This window comes from Eublepharis macularius, chromosome 3 (assembly GCF_028583425.1).
Source record: "Eublepharis macularius isolate TG4126 chromosome 3, MPM_Emac_v1.0, whole genome shotgun sequence".
Taxonomy (NCBI): domain Eukaryota; kingdom Metazoa; phylum Chordata; class Lepidosauria; order Squamata; family Eublepharidae; genus Eublepharis; species Eublepharis macularius.
This window is the reverse complement of record NC_072792.1, coordinates 51,909,668-51,931,962: the sequence shown is the minus strand read 5'-3', so window position 1 is coordinate 51,931,962 and position 22,295 is coordinate 51,909,668. Positions and strand designations below refer to the sequence as shown.

Genomic DNA, 22,295 nt, shown 5'->3' with positions numbered 1-22,295 from the left:
GGACCCACACTGTAATGCTCATCCGGGCCCCATTGAACCAACTGGCTATGCAATTTGATGTGGCTGGGGATTTGCATTCACATTTGAGATGAGTAGTTCACAGTTGTACACAGCTAAAGCTGGATTGTGGCTCCTAACTGCAAGTTCCTAAAATGTACACACACAGTGACAACTGTGATGGACATTCTATTAGTATGTCCAGGTAGCTGTTTAAGAAATTACGTATCCTCCTTCACCTTAATTCTGGGTTTGCCAGAGTCCATGTAACAAACTCACGTACATTTTTTTCTTCATAAGATTTCCAGTAGGCATCATTTTTCCATAGCACTGAATCATTCATTCCTTTTTGTGTACACTGTCTCTCTATGTGTCTCTCTGTGTGTGTATATATATATATGTTTGAGTGCATGTGTTTGTATTATCTATGTTTATTAATTTGCATGGTAAGATATTCTTAGCTTTGGATATGGTGCTGGACATTTAAATTTGGTTTAATGGGCCAGGGGGGAAAGGTGGGAAATGTGTTTGCTTTTCACTTTTAAGGTGCAGACTTAGCTTTCTGAAAGATGCATTTGGTCTTATATTTGTTCTTTAGTGGATGTTTGTTTTTGTCATAACCACTGCGTACTTCAGCAAGATTGGCATTGTCTGCTTTGATGGAGGCTAGGTTAAGTCTGCAGTTGAGGTTAGCCCCGTGTGTGGCAGAGGTTGGCAGTAGGAAAGCTTGCAAAAGATTGCCTTCACTAAGCCTGGCTCTAGCTGTTGCTAACGGTTCATCACACAGTTCCTAAAACTAATTATTTTAATAAAATTTGCATGTGATTTTTGTGTTGGCTGTGTTGAGACTTGCTGTGTTTTAACTCTCAATTTGTTTAAAAAGCGCATTTGCTTTTTTTTTTTTTAAACCATTTTCAAAATTCATCAGACAAGCTGTGACACTTCCCCCCTGAAAACTATTTTAGTCTGCAATGGAATATATAGCCTTTTCTCTGGAGGACAGGGTTTTCTTAACTTGCTCACTAGGGATTCACAAAATCCATAAGCAAATAGTCACCTGAAGGTGACTTGGGGCAGTTGTTTCTGATGGTCCTCAGGTGGTTTCGATACATTCCTGTTGTGAACAATTTTATTGCTGGGTAATTTCTATGTGACAGGAGTATATCAGGCGACAGCTAGAAGAGGAGCAGCGGCACTTGGAAATTCTTCAGCAGCAGCTGCTCCAGGAGCAGGCCATGTTACTGGTAACGCACTGTATCTGTTTTGTTCAGTAGCTATAGGATTCCTTTCTCTGGCTGGTGTCCCAGGCTTTTCTCAGTTGGACACAGCTGTACTTTACTGTTTGTATAATAGAGCCTAGAACAAAAGCCATTCATGCTGTAGTGTACTGGGCTGGCAGGCACATGTGAAAAATACTGTATGGCTATCTCACAGTCCACAGAGCTTAAAGTTGTGACAGTTCCGGTCTGGTAGTCAAGTTTTAAACAGCCCTTTAGCCTTCTCAGAACAACTAGAATGCAGATAAGAATATCTTTTATTAAGCTGTGGATATAATGGACAAGTTGTCACCTCCTTTCCTCCCTCTCCTCAAACCCCTCCCCAACCCCATACTGTTTTTCAACAATATACTAGACATGTTTCATTTTTTAAAGATGCTGTAAATAATATCTCTAAGTTCAGAGTTTTCCAATCTTGTTAATTTTAGCAGAACACTTCTCCAAGAAGCAAACACTTGTTCCTTTTGTCTAATTTTAATTTTTGGGTACACTAGCTTGCATTTTTAGCAGCAAAAAAATGCATAACTCTGCAAGAGACAAGTTTGTGCCATAAACTTAGGTATTCATGTCTTCAACGCTGGCTTCTTTTCTCAAAGGAATACAGATGGCGAGAGATGGAAGAACATCGGCAAGCAGAGCGCCTCCAGCGTCAGTTGCAACAGGAGCAGGCATATCTTTTGTCTCTTCAGCATGACCACAGGAGGCAGCAGCAGCAGCAGCAGCAGCAAGAAAGAAATAAACCAAACTACCATACCCCTGAGCCTAAATCCCATTATGAAGCTACTGAAAGACCACGGGAGGTAAATTCTCACAACTTTTGTAAATGAACTGTTTTATATAGCATGGTAACAACACTTACAGCATTATGTAGTGCTTTTAGTGTTTGAAGCACTTTATAATATATTTTCAGTCATCTTTATAGCAACCCTTTCTTGACAGACTATTGATATTTGTCCTGTATTGCAGATGGTGAGCGGATAGTTCCAGAACCAGTGGCAGCCCACCATCTGTAATATAGAAAAAAATGTTTTGGATTAGAAATGCTCAAAAATGAAAGAAAGTACTTAAACTTTAGGAAAACAACATGCGCCTCCTGAAATCTCAGGAGTGTTTTGACTTCAGTAGGACATAGTTCAGCTTACAGGCTAGTGGAGAAAGGAGAACCGGCTTCAGCCCTGTGTTGAAAGCCACCTTGACTGCTGGTTTCTGCTTTCCCTCACATGCAGCAGAGGCATGGAGGGAGGGAGGGAGGAAGCATACTCGACTCGAGGCTGGGTCGCTGATGCTGCCATGGCCCTCTAAATGGCCACGATTCTGGTCTGGAGAGAGAGAGCAAGTCCTCTAGTCTTCCTATCTCACCGGCATTGAGTGGGCCGGTCCTTTTTAAAAATTATATATATAATGATGGTAGATGCCAGTCTCTAAACACCCCTGCTGCCCCTGCTGCATGTGAGGGAGAGCTGGAGACCACAGCTGGGTTGGCTGTCACTGCATGGTTCCCACTACATGCTTCCCTACCAGCTGGGGAGTTCAGGGTTGGTTGTGGCATCTCTGTACACCTCCCGCAACCTGATATCCCAAACCTGAAAAATTGCCCTGAAATGAATTTTCAAGACAGTATCTACTTGTACAAAATTTCATGAAAACTATAATCATGTCATTTCTGAAATACCAAAATTAATTAAGATGAAAACTGTAGAAGGGCAGCACCCCTAACTTGAAATACCAGAGAGATCTGTGGAGCTTTCCAGAGATCTGGACTTCAACACTCTTTACCTACTTCACTATCACTAAAATCTTTCTGTTATGATATTTTAAATCAAATTTGTAAAAAATATGAACAGTTCTGATGATTCTAAAATGAAACATTGCTTTTATAGAGAGTAGCCTTAGTCATAAGACCATGAGAATAGCTATGCTGGCTCAGAGTGTCTTTTTGAACCATCTAATTCTAACAGTGGCTATTCAAATGCCTTTTAGGATGCTGCAAAGTAGGGCAGAGTGGGAGATAGTTATTTTTTGTTTGTACTTAGTAATCATCTAATGATTGTGGAAGCTATAATCCATATCTTTTGCTATCACAAGTCAATACGCATGGTTTAACTGCATGCTTGTTTAGGTTGGAGCAACTTTTTATGATGAAAGGCTAAAGGGTCTGGGACTTTTCAGTTTAGAAAAAAATAACTATAAGGAAGACATGATAGACATAATAGAAGTTTATAAAAACCATGCATGACATAATAACAACAACACCTACAGAATTGCAAAAGACGATGTTACGTGGAATAGCATACATATTTCACCGATACCTGGCTGATACTTAGGTCTCTGGCAGAAACTTGTATCAGCTCAACAAGGCCAATCAATGATAACATGTGATCTTTATTTATTATTGATTGTGTTGTGTGTAATTTGAATAATAATAATAATAACAACAACAACAACTGTACTTATATAACACTCTTCTAGACAGATCAGTGCCTCACCCAGAGGTTATTATTATCCCCATAATACAACTGGGGAGCTGGGGCTGAAAGGAGTGGCTTACCCAAGGCCACCTACTGAGCTCATGGCAGTAGTGGGATTCGAACCCGTGGAGTGCTGATTTGCATCCAAACTACTTAACCGCTGTGATAAAGAGGACAATTTCTCCCTCTCCCGTAATGCTAGAACTCAGAGACCCCCAGTGAAATTAACGGGCAGTAGATTCTGGCGAGATAAAAAGAATTCCTAGTCTACTCAACAAGTATTTTAATTGGGGGATCCACTGCCAGTGGCCATTGTGATGGCAATGAACATTAAGGGCTTTAAAACAGAAGTACTCAGATTCTTGAGATGAGGTCCATCAATGAGTACTAGTTATGGTGATAAAGGAAACTTCCACTTTCAGAGACAGTAATCACCATGCTAGGAGCAACATCAGGAGCAAGCCTGGCCTCTGTCCCATTTGGCCCTGCAGGGCAACTGCTTGGCCACTGTGTGAAACAAGATGCTGGATGAGATATATCATTTGTCACATATATGTTCCTTTGTTTCTTAATTCTTTTAAAAGGGTTTACTGTTGGATGTAATTGTGAGATAGGATCAATATACTTTGGTATTTCTTTCAGGTTGACGATCGATATAGAAAGAATAATCAGGGCTCCCCTGAAGCACAGTCTAAACAGACAAACAAAGCATTGGAGCCACCAGTGCCTTCAAGATCAGAGTCCTTTTCAAATGGAAATTCTGAGCCTGTTCAACCTTCACTGCAAAAGCCAATGGAACCGCAGGTAAAAACACACTCTGTGTAGTTGCGGGGATGGAGGGATATAACAGAAGAGTATGGAAATCTTAAACATGAAGATGGTTGTACTTAAACATGGTTGATCTTAAACATGAAGATGGAAAACAGTTATTCAGTGTACATGTGTCAGTTTCAAGTGAGTTAACATAGGAGTTCAGTCCTCCTGTGTTAAGGCAGGCTAGCTAAGACATGCCTCTTTTCATATTCCTTGTAAAATCTTAACAAGTGCTTCCTGTAAATAGGAAAAGATGCAAAGGAAAAAAGAAAGGCGTGCACCATATTCTCTTGTAAATCAGTAAGGAAATAGAGGTTTCTTTATTTGAGATAAATACCCTAGCTTAATTTTACAGTTTTACCATACAGTGATAGGCCAAAATATTTCAAAATCTGAGAGTGGATTTAAAGAGGTCAATTCCCCACTGGCAGTTTTCAGCCAGAGGATTGCTTTTGACATGATGCATTATGTAGCCATTGTGACATTTTTTACTGAACTATCACCAGTGTGGTATGCTTTATGGGTAACATGGATGTGTCTGACTGAGCACAACCAGTTTATAGGGAATCTCTTTGCAAAACTGTGTCAGCACCATATTCTACTGAAAATCTTTCCCATATTTGTATGCATCCATAGGAGGAATAATTCCAAAATCTTCCTTTAAGGATGCAATATACTGCCATAACTGGCCATCTTTCTTTTGAGCAAGGGTAGCCAATATTTTCTTTCAAAAAAAACCTGGAAAATATCCCAAACTACTCTTCTTTCTCAGCATGTTACCAAGTTCTGGCATAACCTAGAAACAAAACATGGACAAGGAAAAGGACCAATCACGCTGTCAGCTAAGCAGCATAGAGAACAATCCCATGGAATATTTTTTAAACCCCAGAGCAGATCTTCTTACTTGGGTCTTCTAGAGGATGCATGAGCTACTCTGAAGCACCCAGTGAGCTTTTGGTAACTCATGAGCTATCAAAGACCCTTGCTTTAGGTTCTCAGATTATTTGTAAAGTTCCAGTATTTGCATAAATAGGTTACACAAGTGGAGGACCCACAAAGACTTTGTGGCTGGGGGATCTCATTTTCCTCTTCCCTACCATGTCCTCTTTCCCTTCCCTGTCCCCCATAACTTCTTCCCCTTTCCTGCTTTCTTTTCTCCTTCCTTCACCCCCCTCCCCAGGCAGCCTCTCTCCTATGACCCAGTTGCATGATGCTGGCTGAGCTAGGCCCAGCTACATGGTGGGAAACCTGCAAGGACTAGCAGGTGTGGGAGGATTGCTTCATTTTTCCCTGTATCCCCTTCCCCACATTATTTCCTCTTTCCCTCCTCCTGGCAGCCTCCATATGGTCACTTTTCCCTACATCCTTCAGTCCTTCAAACCCACTAAACAACTTACCTTTTATCTGCCATCCATCTTCATCTGTATTTTATAAGCTTCCTTTCTCCACAACGGAAAAAGGCTGAGAGTGTCACAGTGAGCCTCCACAGAAGAGTGGTGATTTGAACCTGGGTTTCCCTCATTGTACTCTGAAACTCTAACCACTACAATGCACTGGCTTTTGTAGGAGGGGCTGCTGTCAAACAGTAGCAAGCAGCTAGGCCTGGGTGAGCCATGGAAGTCATAGAAACATAGAGTTGCAAGGGGCTCCAAGGTCATCTAGTCCAACACCCTGCACAATGCAGGAAATTCACAGCTATCTCCCCCTCCCTTCACCTCACCTGGTGACCCCAGCTCTGTACCCAGAGAAAGTTAAAAAACCTTCAGGATCTCCAGCCAATATGGTATCAGGTCGCCTGGGGTTGCTTCTGGGCCTGGCCCCAGTGAGTCATTCCTCAATGGCCAAAAGAGCCCTGCCCCTTCCCCCTGCCTTTTATTGATAGAAACCAAGCCTGGAATACTGGCCGAACTGTTATGGCTGCCTAGCAACTGCCACTGAGGGCATCTTGTTAAAGCTACAGGGGCCCCTTTATATTGCGGGGGGGGGGGGGGAGGTGTTACTTCCCAGTGTATTTTTTTAGTTTTCAGATTTTTCTGCAAACCTGGGGCAGTTTTCAGTTGTGCAGGAAGATCTGTCTTGTGCATTTATGACTCAAATCTCCAGATTTAAGAAGTATGCACAGATCAGGGCCACTTGGATATTAGTATATAAGATTGCTCACTTGTAATATGTAAGTGTGTTGATGTTATGAGATGATAAGAAAGAAACAATCTAGTTACACTGTAAGCCTGCTAGAAGGTTTGAAAGCGTATACAGCAACAGTTATCAGTGGAAAAACTCACAATAGTATATATTTTAAAATGCTACAATCATTGTTTTTAATAGAATATGTTTACACTAGGACATTGCATCCAAGCAATTGGGTAGCTAATTTAAAACAATTGGCTGCATCCAACCAGCTTTTTCACTCAATCTCACCTAGTTCTCTTCCTTAAAAGCCTTGACATGCATTTGTTTGTGCAGATCCCATTATTCCCAGAATATGTTTTTTTGTGTGATCAGAGAACCCCCTCTTCTATTTTTTCAACAGCAGGAAAGCTGTCTGGATCCAAACAAATGTGTGATACTCAGGGTCTCTGGTTTTCAGCCCTTGTTGAGTCCTTAGTTCCAGGTTACTACTTTAGAAGCAATGACTGGCATAATGTACCTGCGAGAGTCTACAATTTGCATCAATTTGCATCTTCTTTTTATTTTGTCATTATGTCTTTTGATCACGTCCATACTCCTCCTTGATTTAAGCACTCTAAGATTTGTTCCAAATCCCTTTTTCTGTTAACTGCTTCTTGTCTCAGTTCTTTCCCCCTTTTCTCCCTTAAACCACCTGCTCTTTCTTCAGAGTCATCACTCTCGATCTGTTCCTTTCTCTGCCTCCCTTCAATTTCTGGTCACCTTGCTTCTTAATTTCCCTTCAATCCAGGAATTTTTCCCAGAACATAGTCTGTCTCTGTGTAAATTTAATCCCAGCCACATAGACAACTTTCTCTTTCTCACAGAAGTTGGACCTACTTCCCTAAGCAAATAGTTTCCTTAGCCAAATTTACTGCCACCCACTAAATACAATGAGATAGATACATTACTACCAATGCTCACACAGGCATACTGAAGGGCTAGATAATTAACTGTACTGTATGTTGTTTCACTGTGCTCAAAAATCTTCAGTGATTATTTGCTTGTGAACTGATCTTACGATGTGAACTACTTCAGAGGTTGTGAAGAAGAGGTGAACAGAAAATGCTATAGTTGTGAAGATATTACAGTTATCTATACATATATTTTCCCAAGCCCCTCCACTGAAAGTATAGACTACTGTTTGAAGTAATACATAGCAAAATGGAAAATAACCTCCAAATAGGGTAAATGAGAGGTCATTTGTGCAATCTTAATTACTGTTTTACCTCTATAATTTATGTGCTCAATCTAATATACAGAGTAATTACCCTGTGATACTTTAATTATAATATATTGTATTCTTATACTGTGTAGTGTGTGTTTGTGTATATGCAAGGATGCACATTTATATTGACTAAAGAAAAGTAAAGGATGTCTTATTTTTTATTCCCTATAGTTGTGTCTCATTGCCTTAAAAGCAACTTACTGTATTATCTAAAGATATCACTACATTGTTTCAAAGTTACCATATTTTAGCAGTATTTTGAATTTGATACTTCCGTTGCAGTTTTTCATCTGGACTGGGTACCATTTAGAGTTCATGAAGCTATGTACATGCCTGCACTCTGAAGCAACTCTGTAGGATGGGAGTTGCTCTCATTCCATATCATTGAGTGTTTTGAATGCTCACAAAATTCCTATATTCTTCACTGCAGCCCTTTTATGTTCTCTGAATTCCTTCCTTGCTTGAAGCCCATTATTCACCATAAGCTTGCCTTGCATCATATTCAAGTTGTGCTTCTCCTGCCACCAAACCCCTCTGTTGCCTTTATTCTGTGTTTAATTGGGGCAGTGGGGGGGAAGCCAGTTGTGCAGAACGCATTGAATGTTCTATGTTTTGTTTCTTCCGTAAGGTACAGTGGTCCCATCTGGCATCTCTCAAGAACAATGTTTCCCCTGTCTCGCGGTCCCATTCCTTCAGTGACCCTTCTCCCAAATTTGCACATCACCATCTTCGCTCTCAGGACCCATATCCACCTTCACGCAGTGAAGTCCTAAGTCAGAGTTCTGACTCTAAGTCTGAGGTACCTGACCCCACCCAAAAGGCTTGGGCTAGATCAGACAGTGACGAGGTGCCTCCAAGGGTAAGAAGTAGAAAGACAGAAATTTGACTTTTTTAAAAACAACAAAAAAGTAACAAAAGGCATGTGCTAGCTTTTTAACTAGTGAATGCACGCCCATAGGATGATACTAGTAGTGGAAACAGTACTTTGGGCAAGGAATTTGCCCTTGAAATTTTTAACCATGTTGCCTACAAGAAACGTGTTGCAGGAATTTCAGCCTTTATTTGCAGTCCTAAAATACTTACGGACTGTGTCTGCAGCACACAAGAAAATATTTTCTATAAAAATAAGTTATCAGGAAAATACTAATCAACGCTTATAGATTATAGTTATTTTTCTGGCCCTGATTGGCAGATACAACTTTACATCAGTAGCTGTATATTAAGATATAACGGACCAAAAATATTCTTTCTGGATTTACTTCTGTCACATATAATCTTGCTTCCCCCAGTCTGTGCCTTCTACTGATCCATTTCTAGGCATTTATTGGCTCCTTAGAGCTTAATTTTCTAAATTCCCATGCTATTACAGCAAATTGCTTTGTGCCTCCCTTGCTTCAAAGTTCTGTGTTCTTTTAAACTGTCATGGTAGTCTGTGATTGGGTATTTGTGTTTGTGTGCTAGTTCCTACTAAACTTTGTCTTCTCAACATCTTAGATGCAATCCAACTGAACTTATTGGTTTGTAGTTTAACATTTTATTCAGTAGTATTGTTTTGGGGAGGGAAAGACTCAAAGCTGTACAATATTCAAATGCATCCTTTGTCAACCAAAGCTTAGTTTTTGCTATGTTATCTTAAGTATCTCTTTTTAATGTAAGGTACCTGTGAGAACAACATCAAGATCCCCTGTGTTGTCTCGCCGAGATTCTCCGCTGCAGGGTGGTGGGCAGCAAAATAACCAAGCAGGTCAAAGAAACTCTACAAGGTTTGAAACACTGAGTTCTTTTACTGCTGTGAGCGCGGGAGAGGAGGTTGTTTAGACAGTTGTTCCTGTAGAACATGAAGTTTGTGGTATATGGATTTAATCCAGTTTCTGCTGTACCTAGGCAGTTTCTCAGAAACAGGTATATGATATTTTGCTGCTAATACTGCAGAGGTGATCCAGTGCCATGGTTGTGGGATTTTATTGCATGCAACCCTGCATGATCAAATTTATATTAAACCACATCCAGAAGTACAATAATTAACAGTAGATATGGCTTTAATCTCGTGAAAGTTTATGTTAGAGAATACAAAGGGAAGTATCATTTTGGTATATCATATTTTTGTATAAATTTGCCCTTAAGTTTATAGGGAAATTATATGAGTTTTAACAAACTAGTTTTTGTCAGCTAAATTGAATTGATAACTTACATCAAAAATGACACTAAATTGATTATCAAATACCTACTTTCACTTTATCTTGTAACATCAAAAATCATTTAAGGGCAGGCATGTTGGAAAGGTTATTGTCATAACCTGTTAATACTTTGAGCACTTCTCTAATGCAGGTTATGATAAATCTTGGAACATTTAAACATAACAAATCTTATAAGGTGGTGGTTAGGCATACCTTTCATTCAGAAAATGAAATATGGATTGTGAAATTTCCTGATACCCTGTTTTGTTTTTTTAAGTAGCAATAAGAATAACTCCAGTACTTGGTATTCTACTGTTGTTTGTATCCCTTCCTGTTTGACATACATCTCCTAATGAAACTTGCATTCCCAAAAGATGGTATGAAAACAGAGTTCCAGATGTTCAAATCTTAAGTCCAGTTCACACATTACAGTGAACACGTGTACAGTGTATACCTGACTGTTCTTTATACATGTGTTGAGTAATTCTCACATTACAGTCAACACATGTACACCTGAATATGTGATTGAAATTCCACTTTCATCCAGCTATTGGTCCCAACTTTCATTTGTAAAGTGAATAAGTGTTCTTACAAATACACACACATACGTGCCGGTTGTCCATGTGTTCACTGTAACATAAGGCTAAGAACCATCTTTTGGAAAAAATAATTAGTAAAGCATTGTTAATGTAAAAATGTTAAATACTAAGATTAAATTAAGAGAGTAAATTAACATACATATATATATATATATATTTTAAAAACCCTTTCCTCATAGCAATATAGAGCCTCGCCTGCTCTGGGAGAGAGTAGAGAAGCTGGTGCCGAGACCAGGAAGTGGCAGTTCGTCTGGTTCTAGTAATTCAGGTTCACAGCCTGGGTCACATCCTGGGTCTCAGAGTGGATCTGGAGAGAGATTCCGAATGAGATGTAAGCAATACTTGTCTCTTTCCAGCATTATGAGCCTCCATGTCAATCTAATATTTTGATTTCTGTTGGATAGTTTAAAATAGCTTTAAATGTGTAAATGGTTGACGGAGGTGAGGGTAAATTTATAAAGGGTAAAGTTTAACCACTTTTGTTGCTTAGAAAGCATCCAGTAAGCTTGGTAAAGCCTATTGACCTCCGTGATAAAGACAGGCTTTGTTAGTGTCACTGCCATTTTTTCACTGTCTTCAGCTATTCAAAAGGGATGTGACCCCAGTCCTGGAATTATTGTGTGTGTAAAGTGCCATCAAGTTGCACCCAACTTATGGCAGCCCAAGCAAAGAGGCATTCATGGTAAGGGAAACGCAAAGGTGGTTTGCTGCTGCCTTCCTCTGCAGAACCTTCCTTGCTAGTCTCCTGCTTAGCTTCCAAGATCTGACAAAATAGGGCTATGCCATGCCTCCTTCCCTCCCCCTGGAATTATTAGTGATGGTAAATCAAAGGAATGACTGATAAATGTTTTAAACGTTTACGTGGCAAAATATTCAGCTTAAAATAAAAGAAACTATGTGCTTCTGGCCAAGTATGCAGGTTGTTTTCTACAGCCTTGATGGAGAGTTCATTTTGGGAAGAGTGAGCTGCTCAAGTAGCTGAATGTGACATTCAGTATGTGAATGTGACATACCCAGTAGATTATAGGGGAAGATGATGTAACGTAATCTTGGGTGCTCAAGTACCATTCCATCAGTGCAGCAATAGCATCTCCAATAGAAGAACAGCCTTTCCTTACGCAGAGGGAGATTTTGTTATCCAATTTTTGACTCTATGCTGCAGTTTCCCATTCTGCTGCCCAATTTGCTCCTTCAGGTCCCAAAGGAGCACAATTCTGAGGGGAGCACAGAAGGCTGCAGTTAGAGGAGGGAGGCAGGGAAGTTGCCTTCCTCTAGCTCTGCTCCACTTGTGCTCCTGTGGATCCAAGCTTAACTTTTTGTTTAGCTTGGAAGCTGAACTCCCATTTTGAACCCTTTGTGCCATTTTGTATTTTGGAAAAGCAATAACTTTTTCATCTACTTCCGGTTATGGATAACGTTCATGTTTAGCAGCAATACTCTGACATTGCAGTAGGCAAACGGTTGCAGTAGAATATAATTGCATTACTCAAAAAAACCCACTCTATTTTACATTGTGTGCTTCATTTTTTCCCCTGCTTTGTATGGTCTCACATAGCATCATCAAAATCTGAAGGATCACCGTCACAGCGTAATGAAACTGCGACTAAAAAAGCCGAAGAGAAGAAGGAAGCCTTCAGACCCAGCAAACCTGTGGTGAGCCCTTCCTATTGTGTTAGTTCTGAATTTATGAGGTGATATTCTATGTAAAAGATCATCATATGACAGCTGTACAGTAAAATTTACTAAAATGTTTAAAGTTTTTTTTAAAAAAAGAAATCTGGAAATGTTGGAAGCTAAATTTTACTATAAAATCTTTAAAAGGATGAGTTATGTGGACTTTAGTTAATGTTTAGAATCCAAAGGTTGTAGAAAAGGGAGAGGGGACATAGTTTTTACCATATCGCCTTTCCACTGTTTCTAAGAATCCCTAAACCATTTTGGTGATCTTAGTGGAAGCAGGAAGACTGGAAAATTCAGTGATGCTGGTGGATGTGTGTGTCTTCTGTTAATAGAAAACAGCTTCTGGATCCAACCCAAATATAGTTCATCATCTTTCCAGTAGACCTTTATGTCTACTTCAGGTAGCACATCTTGGGAAATGGATTTGGATTCAATCTCATAAAATCATCAAATAATTTGATTAATAAAAATGTGGTTAATAATAGCCATGTTCAAACCAACCCGTGGGATAGTTCAGAATATACAGAAGTATTGTTGTCATAGAAACCTGCAACCTCCCTGACTTTCTTAAATCTTCATTGTTCACAGGCTCAAAATACATATTACATTTTTACAAATGATCGTCATAGGGACTTCCTGTCATACAGTAGCTGTGAGTTCCCTATGCCAATTCAATTTTAGAAGCACCACAGCAGCTTAATTCTGGTTGGGACTGTCCACAGGGGGAGGAAGGGCTCCCCCATGCCATTTTCTCAAAATGGCTGGGATGTATGTTATTTTCTTAACTGAGAGGGTTGCACAAGCACTGAATGTTTGTATGTGAAACCCACAACGGGACAAATCATGACCCTGGGCCATTTGGGGTCAGGAAAACGATGGTGGTGGAGGCAGGAACCATTCCTCTCCCTGGGCTGCAGTCCTGATCCAAACTGTGCATCTGTATAGTACTTCTAAATTGAGTTCACACAGGGAACTCAGTTCCATTTAACATGTTCCCCATTGGAACATGTTAAATGGAATCTGCAGTCCATGCCAAATTGAGGCAGCTGTATTCATAATCAAGTATGGTGAATACCAACAACTGTTGACACAATATCAGCGGCAAACAAAGCAGTATTTCTGTTTTTTCTATAGCTCTTTGAGATAGTTCCATTAGGAAATCATTCTATAAAATACATTATAATCTATTTTTTTCATAGTAAGTAAAGTAATTTAAGCCCACAAATTTAAACATAAAAGTTTATATAAACATGAACTTCAAAGAGTGTAAGACATGCAGATGTAATCATATTTATTGTAGTCAGGGCTTTTTTTCTGGGAAAAGAGGTGGTGGAACTCGGTGGGTTACCAGCACAGGGGGCAACTCCTGGCGGGAGGTGGTGCCCCTAGTACCACATGCGCAAAGTGCATGCACACTCCCAGGAACACACAACAACGTCACTTTGGGTCAGCTGGAACAAGGGGGGGGGGTGTTAAGGTTTAAATCACCCTCGGCTAATGTGTGATCCTTGATGTATAATTTTCATTTTGGCCATGAACTCCCAGGATAGCCATACTTCTCTTACTCAATCCTTAATCCTCAGGATGAAGATAATACTATCATATCATTCAGAGCTGTGGTGAAAATTAGAGAACCTATGTGTGGTGAAGAGCTTTGACTTCTCAAAAAGTGCTACGTAAATGTGTTCTTTTCTTTAGCTTATCCAAGCAGTGAACTGAGATGGTTTTGTTTTATTTGTTTTAATTTATAGATGAAATTAGTTATTAGTGAAACCAAAAAGTCATACTTTACCAAGAAATAAGGGATGCCATATGCACTTGATCCCATACGAGGGTTTTAACAATGTAATATAGGTCAGCAAAACTGATACATTATATATTTCATATATAATTGCATGCTGATGGCACCAGAATTTTGGTTTCCAAATACCAAAGTATTTTACATTCCTTTCAAACTGAACAACGTGATTAAAATATCCCACTTGCTATTTTGTTGCAACAGAAAATATCTGTAATACTGAGGCAGCTCCTAACTTGTTTGCTCATTCTTCCGCTTTAGTTTTTAAACAACTTGTGCTATAATTTGTTGTACTAAAGATGCACAGTTTAACTGTATTTATTTTTACTGTATTAATTTTACACATTAACTTTTACTGTTTTCTGACTTTTCCTTTCCATGCTCTTCGGGTGAATGTTGACTTGATGAATCTGTTCACGTGGATGGTCTGCAGGGTGAAGTGGTGAGCCACAGATCTTTACCATTAAAACTACTTCTTAATATTGCCACATTTACATTACTCTTAAACACGTTCATTATTTCTGTCCCATTTTCCTCCCTCCCTGGATATTCAAAGTGCCTTAGGCAAAAGCACAGTATAATATAAATATAATTTAAACAAACAAACAAAACATATATAGAACAACTCTATCCTCTAGATCCCCTGGGCCTGCTTACTCAGGGTCACAAGCTGTGGTCTGTGGGCTTAGAGCATCTTGGATCACACCTCTGGCCATTTCCTAGTTTAAAATCTCGTAACAGGAAGGGAGACAGAAGCTCAACCAGATCATATGCAACAGGCAGAACCATTCCTAAGATTCTCCTTCCCAACACACCATTTCATCCACGTAGCTTCTGGACTACTCAAATCCATGGAGCATGTTTTCCAAGATGAATGTTTTAGCAGTCACAACATACAATTAAAGACAAATTACACTCATTTTTACACTTGTTATATAATTGAACGATTGCAGGAAAAGGGCCTAAGTTATAAACCATTCTGTAACATGATCCTTTCTTAAGAAATAGTGCAAAACTTAAGAGCATATTAACTTTTTACAATGTACTGGTAAAACCTCAAGGCCTGTAATCCTCACCAGTCATCAGTTGGGTCCCCTGAAAATTTAAAAAAAAAATTAAGTCTCTAACGTCTTAAATAGAAAAAGACATTCAGTACTGTTTGGAAATGCTCATGCAAATCAAATTTATATACAACTTTCTCCTTCAGTTGTGTTAACGGAGTTGAAGTTCTAACAGTCACTAATTGCAACTAAATTAGCCAGATTCCCTACTTCTCCACCCCAGCTGGCAGTTCCTACATTTACTGACGGATTGGCCTTGCTGCTTTCTTATGATGCTTATATATGGTTGACTCAAACTGCTTTTCAGACTTCACTCTGGTCCTGCTTGAGGTATTCTGTATCCCCTTACATAGGTTCGGCTATAGATCTTCTGTCCCTTTCTCGGGCCATTCGTGTTTGCTGTCTTTTTTAAAATGGGTAGTCCTTCTGCATTCAGCCTCTCACCAACTCACTCACCTTATCCTGAAATGAAAATAAAATCGTTCTAGGTAGAAATGTAACATGTCTGGAAATGTTAAAGCCATTGGGGAGACCTAATTTTTCTGGAGTTTTTTTTTTCCAGAAAAGAACAAAAATGTTGGGGAGGAAATTGAAATATATTCAATACTTACTTGCCTATCAAATTGAAACTTCTTTTGCTGAGTGAATAGCATTAAATGCATTACTTATACAGTCAGCATATAAAATTGACACTGAGAGATCTCTATCTTTTGGTGCTACACCTCTGAAGATGCCAGCCACAGCTGCTGGCGAAACGTCAGGAACTACAATGCCAAGACCACGGCAATACAGCCCGGAAAACCCACAACAACCGTATAAAATTATACTTTGGCATATTTGTGGAATTTAAATATCTTCATTTTCTATAAGAAAAATTGCAAGTATACACAATACTTGCAAATTGCTGCACCCTGTGCTACCATTGCAACTGTATCTTTAATTATATTTTTGAGAAATACTTTTTTATATGTATCCAGAGGTCATTTCATAGAAAAAGAGATGGAGGAACTCATTAGCATAACTCATTAGCATATGCCACGTCCCTTGCCTTCACCAGAAGTGTATCATTAGCTTAACTGATTTGTGTATGCCACACCCCCTGGCATCACCTATCCTGGCTGTTTTGGACCCAATCCTGGCTATTCAGGGCCAAAATTGGGCTGAAAATGGCAAAAGGGGGCTGAAAATGGCTGAAAAGGGGCCCCAAATGGTCAGGATCGGGCTGCTGCTGAGTGGGAGAGTGATCCACACCCGCTGAAGTGAGCCCCAAATGGCCGAGAGTCAGGTAGGCGGGGCCACCTGACATGTGGCCTCTTTGGGGAACTGCTGGAACTGCGTTCCTGCGCATTTCCCCTCGAAATGAGCCCTGTATGTATCTTTAATTTTAACATCAGAAGGGTAGAAAAAAAGGTAGAAACAAATTCTGTAGTAAACAAAAGGAAGTGTATTATTTGGACAGAAAGTCTCTCAAAGAGTCACATTAGGTTACATTACCATGTTTGGCTATTAAGCTACACTTCATAACATTGAAAACACTGAACTCTTTAATAATATATTATCATTAAACACATTATAGTGTATTAATTGTTGCAAAAATTATTTGTTTAAATGAACAAAGATATCTTGAAAATACTGTGTATGTCTGCAGTACAAGTGGGTGTGGGGTTTCAGCGTTTCCCAATTTTTCCATTGGAAAAAATACATTTGGAATAAGTGAAATGCTTTTTAATACAAGCGTTATCTCACTCAAAAAGAGAAACTACTTCATAGTTTTTTTAAACCAGTGCTATCTCAAATTGCCTGGTTCATTCACTGGAAAAATTGAAAAAGTCCTCAGACTTTTTATGCTATATATTTTGATTGTGAAAAGCTGTAGTGTAAGAAACATTTTACTCATTCTAAAAAAAAAAAACTATTTAATAGGAGTAATTTTCAGTGTTCCTCTAATTTTTCCTAGAAAAACTGGGAAAAAATGCCTTGGGCGGGGGGATGTTGTTTCCTTGAATTTCTCTAGGCCCTCACATCTCTAATCTGGGGAAGATACACTACATATACCCTGAGAAAATCCTGTCTCCTTTCACCTTCTATCTGACCTTTGAAAGGGGAAGATATCCTGATAAAGAATTTAATTTTAATTTAATTTATTCAATTTATAGTCCGCCCTCCCCACACCAGTGGGCTCAGGGTGGATCATAACAAAGTTTAAAAACACACTACACAATTAATCAACATTACAATTAAAAACATAAAAAAGTACATATCATTCATTTAAAATATACACATCTATATAAGTATAAAAACAAAAAACATAGCAGCACATAAAATAGACGCTCACCTTTCACCATCTATAGAGCATTTTTCAGCAAAATATGTGAGATATGGGAGGTGACATTGAACGGGAAGGCATATAGTTTAACCCCCACACACACACTAGGGGGGGCACCCCCTAGCACCAACCGTATGCCTGGCGGAACAGCACCGTCTTGCAGGCCCGGCGAAATGCTAACAGATCCCTCCGGGTCCTGGTCTCGTAAAACAGAGCGTTCCACCAGGCTGGGGCCAGGGCCGAAAAAGCCCTGGCCCTGGTCGACGCCAGGCGGGCCTCCCTAGGGCCAGGGATCTTTAATAGATGTTTATCACTCAAGCGAAGGGTCCTCTGGGGCTCATATGGGGAGAGGCAGTCCCACAGATATGATGGTCCCAGTCCACATATGGCTTTGTAGGTTAATACCAAAACCTTGAACCTGATTTGGTACTCTACCGGTAACCAATGCAGCTGGTGCAATACTGGTGTTATGTGCCCCCATATTGGTGTTCCGGCGATAACCCGCACCGCTGCGTTCTGTACCAGCTGTAACCGCCAGATCAGGTTCAGGGGAAGCCCAGCGTAGAGTGCGTTACAGTAGTCCAATCGAGAGGTGACCATTGCTTGGACCACTGTAGTCAAGTCGCGGGATGATAGGCAAGTTGCCTGGCTTGTTGAAGATAGTAAAAAGAAGACGAACCAGGCCGGCCGTCCATCAACAGATAAAGCTGGGTGTCATCCGCATATTGGTGACACCCAAGCCCGAAACTCTGCACCAACTGGGCGAGGAGGCGCATATAAATATTAAATAATAATGGGGAGAGTATCGCTCCCTGCGGCACACCACATACTAGTGGCCTACAAGACGATAACCTCTCCCCTAGCACCACCCTCTGTCCCCGATCACGGAGAAAGGAGACTAGCCACTGCAGCGCTATCCCCTGAATCCCCACATCGGCGAGGCGGTGGGTCAAAAAGTCATAGTCAACCGTATCGAATGCTGCTGAAAGATCCAATAAAATCAGCAGCACCAATCCACCCCGATCCAGATGCCTGCGGATATCATCTGTGAGGGCGACCAGCAGTGTCTCCACCCCATGTCCTGGGCAGAAACCGGACTGGAAGGGATCTAGGGCCAAGGTCTCCTTCAGGAAATTCTGCAGTTGTTTCTCCGCCACCTTACCCAGAAACGGGAGGTTCGAGACCAGGCGGTAGCTGAGCAAAGAACTCTAATGCAGATCTTAAAGATCAGGCAGGTTCATGTTGAAGACTTGCAGTGGTGTTCATCTGTTTGCACAGTTTCTGTAATAATTCTCATCTCTTTTTTATTATTTTCCTCCTGCTAGGATTTAACCGCTTTGGCAAATGAATTGCGGGCAGTGGAGGATGTGCGGCCTCCCCATAAGGTGACAGATTATTCATCATCTAGTGAAGAATCAGGGACAACGGATGAAGATGATGATGACATGGAGCAAGAAGGAGTTGATGAATCTACTTCTGGACCAGAAGATACCAGAGCAGTGTTAGTTTGTTTGCTTTTTCTTCCTTGCCATGATGTATTAAAAGAACTTTGATTTCTGAGATTTGAAAAGTTATCGTTTTGTTCAAATGTACTTAGATCTCTCATGGCACATTCTGCAAGCTACAGCTGTTAATGGCTCAAAAGTGCACATATTCAAAGCACCAGCAATTAAAAAAATATATGGTTTACCCTTGTCTCCTAAGAAGCTACTAGCCTGAATGGAAAATACAATCAACTCTGTTCCTGATTACCAAAGCTTCCCTACCTGGTCACCTAACAACAGTTTTTATTCACCACAGGCGTTCAGGTGAACGACTATTTACAACAAAAAAAAAGTTTTGTGACATAACCTGATTTTTCTTGATATGATTATTTCATCATCTCTTAAACATTCCATATTTGATTGTGACAAGCTGAGCCAGTTTGGTATAGTGGTTAAGAGCAGCAGGACTCTAATCTGGAGAGCGAATTTGATTCCCTACTCCTTTGCTTGAAGCCAGCTGGGTGGCCTTTGATCAGTCACAGCTTCTCAGAGCTCTCTCAGACCCACCCACCTCACAGGGTGATTATCGTGAGGATAATAATAATACACTTTGTAAACTGCTCTGAGTGGGCATTAAGTTGTCCTGAAGAGCGGTATATAAACCAAATGTTATAATGTTATATATTATAAATGAACTTTGTGTCAATATTCCTGTAAACACTAAAGAATCAAAATGGAAACAAAGGTGGCAGACAGGTACATGATTTATATTTTTTAAAAATACCCCTTGTCTCCATACAGATCTACTCTGAACCTTAGCAATGGAGAAACCGAATCTGTGAAGACGATGATAGTGCATGATGACGTGGAAAGTGAGCCTGCCATGACTCCTTCCAAGGAGGGCACTTTAATTGTCCGGCAGGTAACGCATTTTTTCAGTGCATCATATGCTCCTTTCTCTTTCATTCACTCATTTATTCATACTCTTTTTCTGCTTAAGTATCAGCTACAGGAGTTACAGGAACAGGTGGTAGCTTCTTGTGAATGAGTAGACATTCGAAACATGCAGCGATATTAACAGTTTTCACACATGGTTCCTGCTCTATTTGTATGTGTTGCCATAAGTCACTACAGTGCTATGCAGGGTTTCCTAGTCTAGATCTAAAATAAGGTTTGGAGGACAAATAACTGGCTGCTACATCAGGCATTTGGAAGAATGCTTGACTGCAATCTTGAGTTACAATTTCTTGTATCTTCTGTTATATTCACTGAGGATAAAAACTAATTGTGAGAGTTCTGAGCCAGTTGAAGATAAACTTGTTTAGTTTATTTTAATCAGCTATACTTCACTCTTCTTGTGGGTACAGGCTTACATGTTTCCCAAAATATCTGTCATCCAGGTGGATTAGGAAGTTAAACCTTCTTTAGTAATAGTGCTGTAGGGTCATTTGGCCTTTCTGTCTTGAAATGTTATGCAAGGAACTGAGAAGGTAATGTCTCCCTTGTCTTGCACCTGTTGTTCTCTTTGTGAGTAGGGTATGAACTTCACTAATTACAGTCTTTAATTTTGTAGCTAAACATTACTGTTCTTACTGAGTCCTTAAGTTTTATCAAGATGTCATGCTTATTATCGAAATCTGACATAGGGCATTCACCAAATATTTTGAGTCCCTTACCTGATCATGTTTAAAAGGCAGAAGTAAATATGAACATAAAAAGGAGAAGCCATAGGGAACTTGCAAGCGAATGCTGCAGATTTGGCTGATGACAGCTTAATTGCTTCGGTAAAGAAGGTGGTCATGCCAGAAAATCCATTGCTATAAGCTGAACTCTTACAGTATAGTGTGTGGCTGAATTCTTTTCCACCACTGTGTACTTTTCTAAGTCAGGCATCAAGGCTTGGATGATTAATGCATTTATTAAAACATAAAAAGTAGCTCAGTTTGTTAGGGAAATAGATCTTTACGCAGCACTTGAGCAAGACAAGTGTGCCTGTTTTTTCTACAGAGTACAGTTGACACAAAGCGTGCCAGCCATCATGAGAGCAATGGCTTTGCCGGTCGCATTCACCTCTTGCCAGATCTCTTACAGCAAAGCCATTCCTCCTCCACTTCCTCCACCTCCTCCTCCCCATCCTCCAGCCAGCCGACACCCACCATGTCCCCACAGACACCCCAGGACAAGCTAACTACTAATGAGGTATGTCTTGCACCACAGCTGGCTGCTTTCATAGGGTTTGTAGCAGAATTGCCTAATAGCTAGTTTCCAGAGGAGCTTCAGCCAGTGTCCCTTCTGCTCTTCTTCCTGTCACCTACCCCTCACTCCCAAAATAACACATTTCAGCTCTGATGTACCAAACCCCTTAACTCTAGAGCAGTTTTACCCCCAGACTTGCCAATTGATTATTCTTGCTTTTTTACAGTGAGTCATTAATTGCATGGCTTTTATAAACTTGCTATACAAGTATGTGTTTAAGCTCTATTTTGGGGACAGTATATATTCTGAAAGGTCACTTTAGGGTAATTGGGCTTTTTCAAGATGATAACCTTCTTGTTTAGCATAAAACTGAGTATGCAAACTGCAACATTTGGGGGGGAATGGTGCACTGTATAAAAAGCTTTTTCTGGCCTTACAACAAGAGGTTGTTTTTGATATTTCTTGGTGGGTGCAGGGAATACATCTGGATTGTTAGGTTCCAGTTTTGGGTGGGAGTGGATTTCCCCCCCTCTCATAACATCACTACTGTTTTGGAAGCTATTCAGCAGCTTTGAAAAACTCCACATAAATTTTTGTAAATTAATCAATTAATTCCTAATTTGGAGCATTTTCCAATTCTATAAAAGGTTTTAACATGGGAATTGTTTCTTCTTCAGAACCTCTTAGTGTCTCTCAGATAAAAGATGTACATAACAGAATTAATGAGACTACTCTGCATATTTGATTTAATACATTTAATACAAATATACTTACTGCTCTCCAGACTTAAGTCTTAAAACATTGCTTTTTCAAGTTTCAAACAGAAGCCAGCTATGCACAAAGCTGTATGGTTGGGCACACAATGTATGGATATGCACGAATGTTCATGAGGTGCTTTAAAAGCAATTGGAAAAATGAATTGCCTCCCAGTGGAGGGGAGGGTACTCATCTTGCTGCTATGCATAGAGTTTCGCTTGGAAACCTGGAAGAAAGCCAGATTCTCTCTACAAACTGAGGATTCACTA

General features: G+C 40.0%; 1 protein-coding gene across 5 annotated transcripts in view; it reads left to right on the top strand.

Annotated features, from left to right (window-relative positions):
• Positions 1 to 22,295, top strand: part of MAP4K4 (mitogen-activated protein kinase kinase kinase kinase 4) — a 203,807-nt gene that overhangs the window by 158,729 nt on the left and 22,783 nt on the right. The window contains exons 14-24 of one of the 5 annotated variants that reach the window (XM_054975124.1): positions 1,155 to 1,241; positions 1,871 to 2,074; positions 4,385 to 4,546; positions 8,578 to 8,808; positions 9,606 to 9,712; positions 10,905 to 11,056; positions 12,281 to 12,378; positions 14,637 to 14,645; positions 18,916 to 19,091; positions 19,876 to 19,996; positions 21,082 to 21,273. In XM_054975124.1, the coding sequence (XP_054831099.1) occupies positions 1,155 to 1,241; positions 1,871 to 2,074; positions 4,385 to 4,546; positions 8,578 to 8,808; positions 9,606 to 9,712; positions 10,905 to 11,056; positions 12,281 to 12,378; positions 14,637 to 14,645; positions 18,916 to 19,091; positions 19,876 to 19,996; positions 21,082 to 21,273 (1,539 nt within the window). The remainder of the gene's footprint in view (positions 1 to 1,154; positions 1,242 to 1,870; positions 2,075 to 4,384; positions 4,547 to 8,577; positions 8,809 to 9,605; positions 9,713 to 10,904; positions 11,057 to 12,280; positions 12,379 to 14,636; positions 14,646 to 18,915; positions 19,092 to 19,875; positions 19,997 to 21,081; positions 21,274 to 22,295) is intronic. The other 4 variants (XM_054975125.1, XM_054975126.1, XM_054975127.1 and 1 more) reach the window with 4 other exon arrangements.